Source organism: Pipra filicauda, unplaced genomic scaffold, assembly GCF_003945595.2.
Source record: "Pipra filicauda isolate LSUMZ 115617 unplaced genomic scaffold, ASM394559v2 scaffold98_size3848907_pilon, whole genome shotgun sequence".
In the NCBI taxonomy this organism is placed as follows: domain Eukaryota; kingdom Metazoa; phylum Chordata; class Aves; order Passeriformes; family Pipridae; genus Pipra; species Pipra filicauda.
In genome coordinates, this window is record NW_024105186.1 from 1,426,469 (window position 1) to 1,439,007 (window position 12,539).

General features: G+C 52.5%; 2 protein-coding genes across 2 annotated transcripts in view; both read left to right on the forward strand.

Annotated features, from left to right (window-relative positions):
* Positions 1–2,696: 2,696 nt before the first annotated feature.
* On the forward strand, positions 2,697–9,387 carry CUNH2orf72 (chromosome unknown C2orf72 homolog). Its single transcript, XM_027751089.2, has 3 exons — positions 2,697–3,219; positions 5,571–5,687; positions 6,857–9,387. The coding sequence occupies exons 1-3, from the start codon at positions 2,697–2,699 to the stop codon at positions 6,946–6,948; spliced, it is 732 nt and encodes a 243-aa protein (XP_027606890.1). The 3' UTR covers positions 6,949–9,387.
* A 1,189-nt stretch (positions 9,388–10,576) lies between these two features.
* The window catches only part of PSMD1 (proteasome 26S subunit, non-ATPase 1), a 70,083-nt gene continuing 68,120 nt past the window's right edge, over positions 10,577–12,539 (forward strand). Inside the window, exon 1 of the mRNA XM_027751036.2 lies at positions 10,577–10,702. Within this exon, the coding sequence (XP_027606837.1) occupies positions 10,687–10,702 (16 nt within the window). The 5' untranslated portion in view covers positions 10,577–10,686. The remainder of the gene's footprint in view (positions 10,703–12,539) is intronic.

Sequence of the window (12,539 nt, forward strand, 5' to 3'; positions counted from 1 at the left end):
TGTCTGTAGAGATTCTCTACAATTGTGACATTCAGATAGATACTTGAAGGAGTGTCAGGCCTTCTAAATATATCTGTGTTTTTGCTCAGATTCCTGACAGGGCTCTGAAGACACTTTGTGGGGGACTACAAACGCGGCTGCTGAGCTCATGAGTGCCTCTGATCTGTTTGAGTGGTACCTCTTTAAGTAACACAAAAGGAGATAAAGTTGTATGTGCTATTAAATCTTACCTCTGTTAATGAGTAAAGAAATGTAAACAAGGTTGTTTGGGTATTGTGGGTGACATTCAGCTTTCCAACCAGCCTTTGCTGGTGTGTACCCAAAATTAACTAAAGAATTGCAGTGGCCATGGAGAACAGTTCTATGTAGTCCCAAATATTACTTTTTAGTGGCTGTCCTGGCAGTTTAAACACTGTGGCTGCTGCAGAAAAGTAGCCAATGGTGTGCTTTCTGAGCTGAGTTAGGAAGATAACTTCAATTTTTTCTATACTTTCTCTACAAGATTTATCTTCATAAATCTTGGGAATTGCCTGCCTGAAAGCCAACTTCCCAATGCCTGAGGCATCTTGGCATCTCCAGGCTAGTCACTGGCACGGCACTGCTTGAAAACCCTGTGAGACCTGTACTGTAAATGGGCTCAGGAAGGGTGTAATGGGCACAGGACAGGCTGTGCAGGCAGCTCATAAGGAGTTTAAACACTCTGTGGGTCTTCTTGTGGCAGTCTGCAGGGAGATGAGGGTTTCTGGGACCATCACACCCTCTTGGCCCCTCCTGCTGCTGCTGGCAGAGCTCATGGTGCTGATTACACCTGGACGTTTCTCCATTGGCCCATGAGGGCCATGACCAGGATTCTGAACAGATGAGAAAAAAATCCTTGTTAGTACAAAATCTGAGCAATACTAAGGCCAGACCTGGCTGTTGAGTTATGTCTGACTTTAGCCCTGCCATGTTGACAGCTGCTGCGAGGGCTATCATGTTGGCATGGAAGCGTAGGCTCTTGCAACAATAGACCCTGATCTTTGGAAGAGGAGCCTAATCCTTCTGTTTTATCTCCCCTCTTCCCTCCCCATTTGCTTATCAGCACATGTAATGAGTAAGTTACTTTTGCTAGGACCCAGGGCAGAAAGTCTCTCTGAAACCCTTGCCTGGGCTGTCCAGCCCCACGATGCTGGCCTGGGGTAGCATTTGCTCAGACTGTCATACCTGGGGCAAATGTTTTCCAAGATTAAAACTGGTGATGCACAGTGACCTTCCCGAGCTGTCACCAGCCTGAGGACCAGCCTGTGGCACATCCCTCGCGGTGCTGTGGCTGCTGATCTGCTGGGCTCTGGGGACAGATGGCCACGAGTAAGGGCAGGGAGCAGGTACCTGGCTCAGACACCTTCCTGGCACAAGTGTGCCCCTATGCACGTGTTGGGAATCACTGATCCAGGGCAGGCACATGGATTTCGGCTCTGCTTTCACCCCCCCAGTGCACTCAGAGATGGTTTGGCTTCAAACGGCCTCAGAGAGGGACTAGCCAAGGTGATTCTGGCCGTTTGCACCTTTGAGCTGTTTATCCCTTCCCAGGTTATGATAAGATATTACCGTTGCCAGTTTGGAGGAGCCAGTTCTGATATGGCAGAGGGGAAGTATTTACCACATGGCATGGTTTGGAGCTTCCCCGTGCAAGTGCCAGGGCTGGGCACAGAGGCTTTCATTCGCCCTCAGACGGCAGAGCCAGCTTGTGGGATACGTGTAACAAGCGCCAGCACTGAAGCCCTGACTAAAGCAAAGCCCTGACTAATGCTCCAGATTTACCCCTGCAAACATTTGTGCTTTGTTGGGACATGTGTGTATCACTGTAGAGCGCTGATGATGCTGGTGGGGCTGTGACTGTGGGCTGTGTTTTGTGTGGAGGGGGATGGATGTGATGTTTGCAGAAGGAAAGCCAAAGGGCACTGATCTGGGGAGGGATTCAGAGATGCAGTGTGTGGTTTGGGGACTGCAGCTCAGCCGGGTACGAATTGGGAAACTTGTGACCAGTGGGGTGGGTATGTCCTTTGAAGGCATAATTATTTCCAAAGTGGAATTGTTTCCAGGTGTGGCTATAGCTCGGCCAGTCTGTGCAGCTTCGTAGTGCCAATGGCACACGATGCCAGGGAGTTCACTCCATCACTGCCCTGGGGTATGGGATGTTACACCCTAAGGCACACCTTATACCCTTTGAGGTGTATGATCAGCTGCTCCTCTATTGTGGCCCCGTGTGTGTCCCACTTTGCAGTCACCACAGTCTCTGCTCATCCCTCTCTCACATTCCTAGCCCCTCCACAGCACGATTTTTGCCTGAATTTTATCACCTCTTCATGTGAAACAAGACCAGCCCGTGCAAGAGCTCCGAGTCTGATTGTGTGGCCGATCGGGGGGTCCCGTGCCCCCCACTAATACCATCTCCTCTGTGCCCACCCTGCAGCAGGCGGGGGCTGTTCCCCGGGGGTGTGTGCGGGGACGGGACGGGGATGGAGGGGGGCAATCCGTAACATTCCGCCCCCGCCCCGCTGCCCGGGGTGTGCGCAGGGGGTGTTGCTCTACGCGGGGGCCGGGGCTGGTGGCTGGTGGCGGGTGGCGGGGCGGGTGCGGGGCAGTGGGCGGTGCGGAGCCGGGGCTGGGGGCGGTGCGGGTTCGGGTGCGGGGCCGGGCAGGGCGCACGGCGGGGGATGGCGGCGGCGGAGCTGCAGGAGCTGCGGGCGCTGGTGGAGCGGGCGGGCGGGCGGCGGGCGGTGCTGCTGGTGGCCGAGGTGGCCGAGGGAGCCCCGGCGGCGCCCGCGATGGCCGCCTTTGCCCGCGACCTCCTGGGCGACGAGGCGCCGCCCGCACCGTGCCCGGTGCCGGGGTGCCGGTCGCGGCGGCGGCGGGCGGGCGGCGGGCGGCGGAGAGCGCTGGAAGCGCGGCTGCTGCTGGTGCTGAGCGGGGCGGTGCGGGGCCGCGGGGCCCGGGCCCGCCTGCGGGAGGTGGTGCGGGACGTGCGGGGCCGCCTGCCCGCGGCGCCGCCGCCCGCCGTCGTGGGCGTCCTGCTGCCCGGCGGGGACGGCGAGGACGCGGCCGTGCTGGACGCGGCGCTGCGGCGGCACTTCCCGGCGCCCGGCACGGTGCAGGCGGCCCGGTACAGCCCCGGCTGCCCCGGCGAGTGCCGCGCCGCCGCCTGCCGCGCCCTGCGGGCCGCCCTGCAGCACCCCGCAGGTACCGACCGGGACGGGGGGAACACCGGGGGCCCGGCCCGACCCTTCCTCCTTCTCACCTTGGGGATTTTATAGCGGGATTTCCTCCGTTTTCCTGCGGAATCTTCCCCTCCTTGGTGAGATCTACCCCATCCTAATGGGATCTGATCTCCTGATGGGATCTCCTCCTCAATGGGATCTGGCTTTTCCCATCGGGATCTGACCGTTCCTGATGGGGTCCTTCTCCAATGAGACCTCTTTCATGTTAGCGGGATCTGAGCCTTCCCAGTGGGATCTGTCGCTTTTTGGTGAGGTTCCCAGTTCTAGCGGCTGGACAAATATCCCAGCAGTTTGGGAAGTACTGGAGCAGCTCACGGATAACAGGGATGTGGCAGGTGACAGTTGTGACATTCTGGCCATCCCTGACATGGTGGCCTTCCATGCTTGTTCCACGTGTGTTCTTGAGGGATGCAGGATTGGGTGTGGCCCATGCTGTAGGGTGCAGGCAGGACCTGACCTTCCTGCAGGAGGAAGATGCTTATGCTGATTTTACAAAATGAATAAGTGAGAACAGCAAGTCACTGTTTGGGTGTAAAACCATATGTCAAGGTGAGGACGGCAGGATGAAAGCTGGGTGTCAGTCAGGCCTGAGGAACAGCACTTGTTCTGAGGCGAAAGGTGAGTCATGTTTGTGTGCCACTGCAGGGTGATGGGCAGCTGGGCAGGCTCTGCTGTCACAGATGCCACGCAAAACACCTTAATCTTTGGCACTGATTGTCTTGGGCTGTTCCCCTTTCATCCTCCCTTCTTACATTTTTTCCCACTTTTCCCTTGCTCCCCAGCATTTCCAGGGGCTCGAGTGTTCTGCTGTCTTGCTGCCTTTACCGTAATGGGTCCTGGCACTTGCCTTCAGCATCACATTGACAGGGTCCTCTGGGATCCCTGGGACATTGGGATAGTTGGCTGCAGTTCAGGTGCTTTTTTCCATCAGCTCAGCCCAGAATCTTGGATCTGAACATCGAGAAACTTTGAGATGGCGAGGACCCATTGTGACGGCACAGGGCTGTCTTCTGCCAACTCTGTAACTGAGGCATGCACAATCTGCTCTCCAACTTCTCTCCTTTTGCAAGTTTTTGTCTTCCTCACATTGTTGCTGCTGCAAGAATTTCTGGTGTGCTCTCAGACATCAGTGAGTCCTCCAGTTCTGGTCACAGCAGCCTGGTGGGGCATCAGCTGCAGATGCAGAAAAGCACCCCTGCATACATGACATACATGACCTTTTTCTACCTTGGCACGCTGCTAGTGCTTGACTCAGTATATGTAGCTGTGGAGAACGAGGAGCAGGAGGAGCTAGATTGGGTGTTGCAGCCTGTTTCTGTGTGCTTTATAATTGTGGTGGGTAGGAGGACTCAGCTTTAATTCAGCTCTGGTGCTCTGCCTGGTGCTCTGAGTCATGTAAGTGTCCCAGGACCTGCATGTGTAATGAGGACACTCATCAGCTCTAGGGTTCAGCCTTAGGCAGGGACAGCTTCTTTCCATGCTCCTGTGAGTCCTGCCTTCCAAAATCTCCATGTGGACAGAGGGATCCCAAGCATAGCCATGCCTCTAAAGAGCCATGCCAGGCAGTGCACTAGAGCTTTTGTTTTGTTGACTGGCAGGAAGGATTGTCACTGTGAACCCTTTAGTGTCGCAATGGTTTGATAAGCTGAAGGACACTGAATTTGTTATCATTTGTTATCTGATTAGGAGATGAAAGGCTCAATGGAGATGCTGAACTGCTGCTGTTGGAGACCATAAAAATTACACTGCTGTAGTATTTTACAAGCTGCTGTAGTGTTTTACTATAATGGCTTGAAAATCTGTAGTAACTTTGTTGTCTTCCAGAATAAATACATCGACCACAGGCTCTCTGCAATTTGCTGCAGTTTTCAGTGTGCTGCAAGCCTGTGTGTGTTCAGGGAATTGCTTAATAAAGCAGGGAACAGTAAATAGGTTGATGGTGCAGAAGCTGTGTGATAATGCAAAAGAAAATCTTCCTTCTGTGGGAATTCCCTCACCAGGTCAATTCCCAGCCTTGCCACTTGAGCTGGCTGAGCTCCTGCCAGGTTTCTTGCTTGCTCTGCGCTGCTGCCTCCAGAATGATTTTGGCAGTGAGGTAAAAAGTACAAACTGACACTGGAGACAAATTTCCAGGATAGAAGAGAGGTTTCAGCCAGAAATAAGGATTGTCAGGAACTGCTCTGTGCTTTCCATGGGTGGCTCTGTGGTGTGGACCTGGTTTTGCTTTGAGAAATTGGGCTTGTGGAGTAGAAGTGGGGCAGCAGCAGGGCTGACCTGCTACCAGTCTGAACTCACCTTCTCTCATTTATTCAGAAGAGGCGAAAGACAGGGAGAGGTGGAGGCTACCATCCTTCCTGCGGTGCATTTCTTGGAAACAGAGGAGCTGGAGAAAAGATCACAAAGCAAAAGCTGCAAACAACATTCATGAAGGTATGCCCTGCTCCCTCCCTTGTACTCTACTGTGACCATCAGAGGTTCCTCACTGACTCCCTGGTGCCCAAGCCCCTTGCTGGTGGCCTCCTTCAGCTATTTCCAGCTCTGGTGGCCTCTCTTCCCTGGCTGTGGTTTGGCCCAAACCTGAAGACAACCAGCACACATCTGTCTTTTGTGTTGCTGTCTCCCTGTTTTCTGATCTTTCGCTTGCCTAAACAAAGCCATGCTGGGTCCAGTGCCCAAATATACCCCTGGAAGCACTGCTGAACTCAGCTGCCTTTTGCTGGAGTTTCTGGCAGCAGAACTACTGTCTGGCTAAACAATGAATTAGAAGTATCACTCTGATGTTACATGGTGTTTCCTGCAAACACAGCTGGAAGGAGTGTTCAAACCACTTGCCTTTGGGGCTGGCAGAGAGAAGGGAGAGGGCAATCAGCCTTGGGCTCCCTGATTCTAAAGGAAATTGTTCAGATAACAAATAGTCTTGTGTTCAGCCTTTGTGCACAGTTGGCACTTCTGCTTGCCTTTCCCAGCAGTGATTTTCTTTCTGCAGAAGTGCCTCATGCAGGTGCCTACAAGGTGTGTAGTGTGGAGATCTAGATTGTTCTATGAAGCACAAAGAGGAGGGAAAGCTCCTTTGCTGTAAAAAGAATAGAATATATTATATCTTCAGTTGAAAGGGACCTATGATGATCATCTAGTCCAACTGCCTGACCACTTTGGGGCTTGCAAAACATTAAAAGATTTTATTAAGGATATTGTCTAAATGCCTCTTAAACACATAAAATGCTTAAAGTGCATAGGAGTCTGGAGAAAACAACTGAAATGCCCACTTTGTGTAGCTTTGAGACAGGTCTTTCAGGGTCAGAAGAGTGCCTGATCTTGCTGTCAGTGCCAGGCAAATGATGCCTTGTGGCCATGCAACTTGTTCTGAGCTTGCTGAGACTTCAGGAGGCCAGGAGCTGGACCCTGTGCTCCTTTGCTCTATTTGCTGAAGCAATGTTGAGTTCATAAAACAAAATGAAATTCAGTTACGAAAAAAATGAGTTGTGCTTAGACTATGAGTATACATCAACTGCTTCATTCCATGCTTTCTTTTCATCTTTTATATTTTGTATGAGGGTTTTTCATTCAGATCTCCCCTGACCTCTCTCTGCTCTTTGTAGATGGCCTGCAGGACCCCGAGGAAGAAGTGGCTCTGACCAGCCTGTCCCCCAATGGAAACTGCGAAGAAGCTGCTGGAGGCACAGGCACCTAGAGCTGCTGGGCACCCAGCACAGTCCACATCCCAGATCTGCCCGGTGGATTTGGAGCAGTGGGAGGAGGAGCTGTGCAATGCTCACTCACCCTCTCCTCCAAGGACCCACCACTCCATGGAGAAGCTGCTCAGCTGAACTCCTCAGGGTCTTCTGGAGCTGCCAACAGCCTCTGGGGTCTGTGCCAGAGAGCCATTCCCTGCTGTGCCTGGAGCTGCTGCTGGACACTGGGCTTCTGAGAAGGCCTTTGGGGATGTATCCCATATCCTGGGCAAGATAACGTTGGGAATTTGAGCATGAAATGCAGCCACCTGTTTGAAGAATGAGGAGCATTTTCTAATTCTGAGCAAAGTTCCCTGCTGAGGCTGCCAGGGCTGGCCTCCCTGGCAGACCAATTCTGCTGCCTTGTTTTCCTGCTTTATTGGTGCTTTGAAGTTCCCACTCTCTTTGTGATCGAGCCAAAAAAAAAAAAAAAGACAAGTGACAGTGGTGTGGAGAGACTGCAGTGGGACTAAATGAGGTCCTGGATCTACCAGCTACTGAAAAGGCTTGAGTGTAACTGTGTAAAGTGAAGAATGGAGTAACAGCCCACTGTGGGTAGCAGGAATAATATAAAAGATATTGATAGTAATGGCAGCTTGAGCAGAGTGTGATTTGGGAGCAGGATTCCTCTGGCTTGTCCTAGTGCTCACAGACTGGCTGATGGACTGCCTGGGTTGGAGGGGTGGCAGATGGACAGTAAGGTGTGGCAGGTGTTGGATGGGGCTATGGGAGAGGCCCATCTTACCTGGGACATCTCCACAGCTATGTGATGGCAGAGCTTGGAGGTGAAAGGTAACACAAGATGTGGCTGCTTCATGAATAAATATATAAAAATGATCTATTTAAGTAGTTCCAAAGGGCTGCCTGTAGTCTGTGTGGCAACACAAATAATTATAAATCCTTGGTTTATGAGAAATATTACTACCTTTTCCATTCTTACTTTATGCAACATAAAACATGTCTTATTTTATTTTTAGCACAAGCTGCTGGGTTCTTTAGGAGTTTGATCCAGTTCAGATCAGCAAATTCAACCTGTCGTATCATGCCTACCTCTCCTCTGGGTTAGCGCTGATTTGTGTCAGTACATCCTCTGTGCATGTCTGTCCCCTCTCCGGCTCCTTTTTCCCAGTGGCACCTGAAGTGCCTGCAGTCCTGCCAGCTCTGGCCAGCACTCTCTCCCAGCACTGTGCCTTCAGCATCTCTCTAGCTCTTATCTGGAGCAAGGGATGTTTTTTTTTACCCAGCTCCACTCATGACCATGATCATCAATATTTTTCACCACATCATTTTTCTGTGCCTCAGTTTCCCTACCAGTGGGATGGGGACACCAACACCTGCCTACCCCGCCGGGGTTATGATGGTAACACTGGAGCAGAGAGCAGCAGCTCTCAGGTTTGGAACTGGTCCCTTTAGTGATGGTGTTGCTTTGCCCTTTGGGCTGGAGGAGTGTGTGGCTGAGGGTGTCTGGGGCATGCTGGAGTGGGCAAGAGGGGGGAGTGTTGCCAGGATGCCAAGTCCATGTGAGCAGCCTTTGGGGAAGTGCATGTCACGTCTCTTCACAGCAGAAACACTTTCCTGTGTGGATGTGGCTGTGGAGAGCAGCTGGCATTGACAGAGCATGTTGCTCTGCAGAGAGGGCACCGACCTGCTCTCCTTCAAGCCTGCAGGATTTCTACAGGATTTCTGTGCTAATGACCAGGTGGAAAATACAAATGTAACTAAGTGACTCAATGAAGACACTTGGTGTGAGTGGCTCTATGCGTGACCCCAGGTTTCAGCACTGAGCACTAAGTGCATCTTGGTGGGATGAAGGTTCCTTCCTGCTCCATCCCTGGCACGAGCCCATGGCTCTGCTGTGCAGGGAAGTCCCTCTGCTTGTCTGCACAGCAGAGCCCAGGTCACTGGGCAGGTCTGTATGTCCCAATAAAGCCCTTGGTTCGGTGAGTCCAGTAGGACTTGACACTGTGGTGGGGGAAATCTTTATTTTCTTGCAGCATTTGGCCTTTGCTGCCAGGAATTCAGCAATGCAGAGGTGGCCCAAGAGCACAGATTTGCAGTTAAACTTACCTTGGTGCTGAAAATCCAATGGATTTATTTACTGGTAATTTTCAGGTAAATCATGCAAGTTTACCCTTTCAGGAAGACTTCTGTGGAAGCAGATGAACTGCCTGGGGCTTTAGGAGATGTGAGTGGGAATACTTTTGATCAAAAGTGTTGTTTACCTTTGACTGAGGAATAAAAGTGACTGGAATCCTTTTTTCTTTTTTTTGCTCTTGTCTTTTTTCACCATCTGGACACATGGAGCTGTAAGCAGATAGTTTTACATGTTTCATTTATTTAATAAGGTAAGGGTACTGTTATGTGCTTTTTGTAAAAAATAAAGACATTTAATTTCTGAATTGGAATGTGCTTTTTTTGTTTGTTTGTTTGTTTGCCATGGTGTATCCTTGAAGTAGCATTATCCATGGCTTAACTCATATTTATCTTGGTTTGAATAAAAGGGATATGGGTAGGGAATGAAAGTGACCCCACTGTATGATATCTGGAAGACCAGCAGAACTGGTCTGTGAGCAGCTCAAGTGGGGCAGTGGGGAAGGCAGGAGATCTTCCCAGTTGTCTTTAAGGTGGAGCTGCCCCTCTTGGTGTCTTGGGTAGGTCTCTGGTAACCTTCATCAAGAACTTTAATTAAGAACTTTCATTAATAACTTTCACTCACTGATGCCATCAGGGAATTCAAACCCTCCAGAAGGCAGCACCATTGCTGTTGAGCTGGACTTTCCCTTTTGCAAATCCACCAGCCTGCGTGTCCCATCTGTCTGTACCAGAAGCAAGGCAGGAGCCAAAATAACTCCATGTTCCTCTGCGACTGGGGCAACTTCAGGTCTGTGTCTGTGCAGATCTGGTCACTGCCCTGTGCTGTCAAATGATGGAAGGGGAAAGGGATTTGGTAGGGGGCTGTCAGACTCCTCTGTCCTTGTGCTTCCCTTTTCAAGGGAGAGATGGGATTGGGTAAGGCCTTTCCCCATGGAAACACATTTAAGAAGAGTCAGAGGCGGCCGGCAAGAGGTGGTAAGTCCATGAGGTAAAATCCCTGATCCCTGTGACGCCAAGGCACACGCTGTGCCCCCAAAGATGCCTCCTCATTGCGGGCAGCCTGTCCTGGCATGGGGGCACAGCCACTTCTCTGGGCACGGCGCGAACACGGGCACTGACGGGGTCCCCTATGGGGACCCCACAGCTCCGGCCCCCTTCCCGGGCTGTGGGGTGTGGGCTGGGAGGGCTGAGCACCCTCCCATGCCAAGTATCAGGAGTGGGCTGAGCGGGTCCGGTGTGGGCTCTGTGGGCTGTGCGGGTGCCGTGTGGGCTCTGTGGGCTGTGCGGGTGCCGTGTGGGCTCTGTGGGCTGTGCAGGGTCTCCGACGCTTCGTGCAGACCCCGCGCTGTCAGTGAAGGGCAGAGGGAGGCGCGAGGACCCCCGCGGCAGGGCTGCCCCACTTCCGCCTGCAGGTTTCCCCGCCGTCCCGCGCAGGCGATCGCCACGGGCACCTTTCCCGGTTGCAGCGCGGAGCCGCCGGAAGGGGCCCTGGGCGGCACTTCCGGGCCGGGCGGTGGCGGCACCGCGGCTGGGCCGGACCGGAGCGACCCCTCGGACCCCCCGTGCCCCCCGCGCCGCGCCCCGACGGACAGCCCGGCGCCACCATGATCACCTCGGCCGGTGAGGCGGCGGCGCGCGGCCGCGTTTGCTCGCCGGGGTTTCGCTGAGTCAGGGCCGTGACTGGGCAACGCCGCGGTTCGGCGGGGCCGCCCCTCACGGGGCTCCCCCGGCCCGGGCACCCACGGGAGCCGCTCTGCGGTGCGGCACGGCCGTGACCTGCCGGTGCCTCACGAGGGCTCCGGTGCCCGTGCGGGTCCGGGCGGTGCGGGGGGGGTGAGCAGGGGATGTGAGAGGAGGGCTCGGTGCTTCCAGGGGACACCGCGTGGGGGGTGTGAAACCGGGGGGCTCTCAGGGTCCACGGGAGGTGCGGCAGGGACTGAGAGAGGGAATGGGAAGGACTTCGGAGGAGTTCGGGAACGCGAATGCCTCGCGGAGTAAATGTCAGTCCGAAGAGGCCGGGATAATGAGGCGAGTGAGGAAGGAGATGTTACACACTGTGGGCCTACTGAGAGCTCGAGAGTGTGAGAAAATACGGGAAGTATTTCCAAAAATACTCAGGCCAGGAATTAACACCTGTATGGTTGTGGCTCTGCCGCAGGAACAGTGCAGAGGACAACAGTCCCCAAGTGCTTTTCTCTTTCTGAGCCCTTTGCTTTGTTTAACTCCTACTTTTAAGTAATGGGAAGTAGGAATTCATTTTGGAGGGGCTTTAAAAATGTAAAAATGACATATTGAAGTGAGATGTGTAGGCAGTGTGTGAGAGAGATTGTTTCCTCCTGAAAGATCAGGAACACAGGAGCTTATTTAAAATAAAAAATTTTTAAAAAATCACAAAAACCCTCAAAGCAAATGTTTGGAGTAGAGTTTCAGAAAGCAGCTGGAAGGAGCACTGTGGGCTGGGCTGCTGAACCTGCCTTCCCTGCCCAGAAGCCCCATTGGTGCTCCTTCAGTTGCTGCTACTGATGGACCTGTGTCTCACCTGGTTTTTAAAAGATCTCTTTTTTTAAAAAGATAATGGAGTCTCTGTGACCTTGATAGGCAAAGTGCATAACTGTGTTACTGTGAGAAGACTTTTCATACCATCAAACCTCATTCTGTGAAGCTTCACTAAAGCTTGGTCTTACTCCTCCTGTTCATATCTGACACAAAGGTCAGATTATTCCCTTCCCCCAGCTGCCCTGTACCTGGACTCTGCACCTTTCCCAGATTTCCATAGACCAACCAGTTCCAAGCCTCCAGCCACGCTTCAGGAGCTGATTCCCAGAGCTCCCTGTTCTTCCTGCCCAGCTCTGAACTCCTGGGTTTGCTTGTGACTCTCACGAGATGGTGCCCAGCTCTGGACACGGGGCTGGGCTGGGATGTGGTGCCAAGGGGAGGGAAGGTGCCTCAGGGATCTGCCAAGAACTGCTCTCACACATCTGTGTGAGAGTTGTCTTCTCCTTCTCCCACTGCAGCCAAGTGATATCACTGATCGTGTTTCATCTTAACCCTCTCTGCTGTTTGTATTCTCTATTTGTACATTTTAGTTTGGACCTGCACATGATCATTTTAGATTTGTCAAGATCTTTTGAAAGCCCAGTTCAGCCCATGGTCCTCCAGCCTTCCCAGTTTCACATCTTAGATTTAGAAGGTCCTCAAGCTGTACAACAGATGAAAGATTTAAAGCACTGAATTGGGTTGGACTTTGATCAAATCCTCTTCTGACCCTTTCTGTTGCATCCTTGCAGTCTGACAGTGAAACCACCCAGAGATTGGTTCTTCAGATTAAGCTCCCCCAATATCTGTGAACCTCGCAGTCACGTCAGTTAAACAATATTTCTGTAGATGTTTGTACAAATGTTCTGGGACAGCATCGGGAGTCTTGTAAAAGTTATGAGGTGTGACATCTCTTATCCAT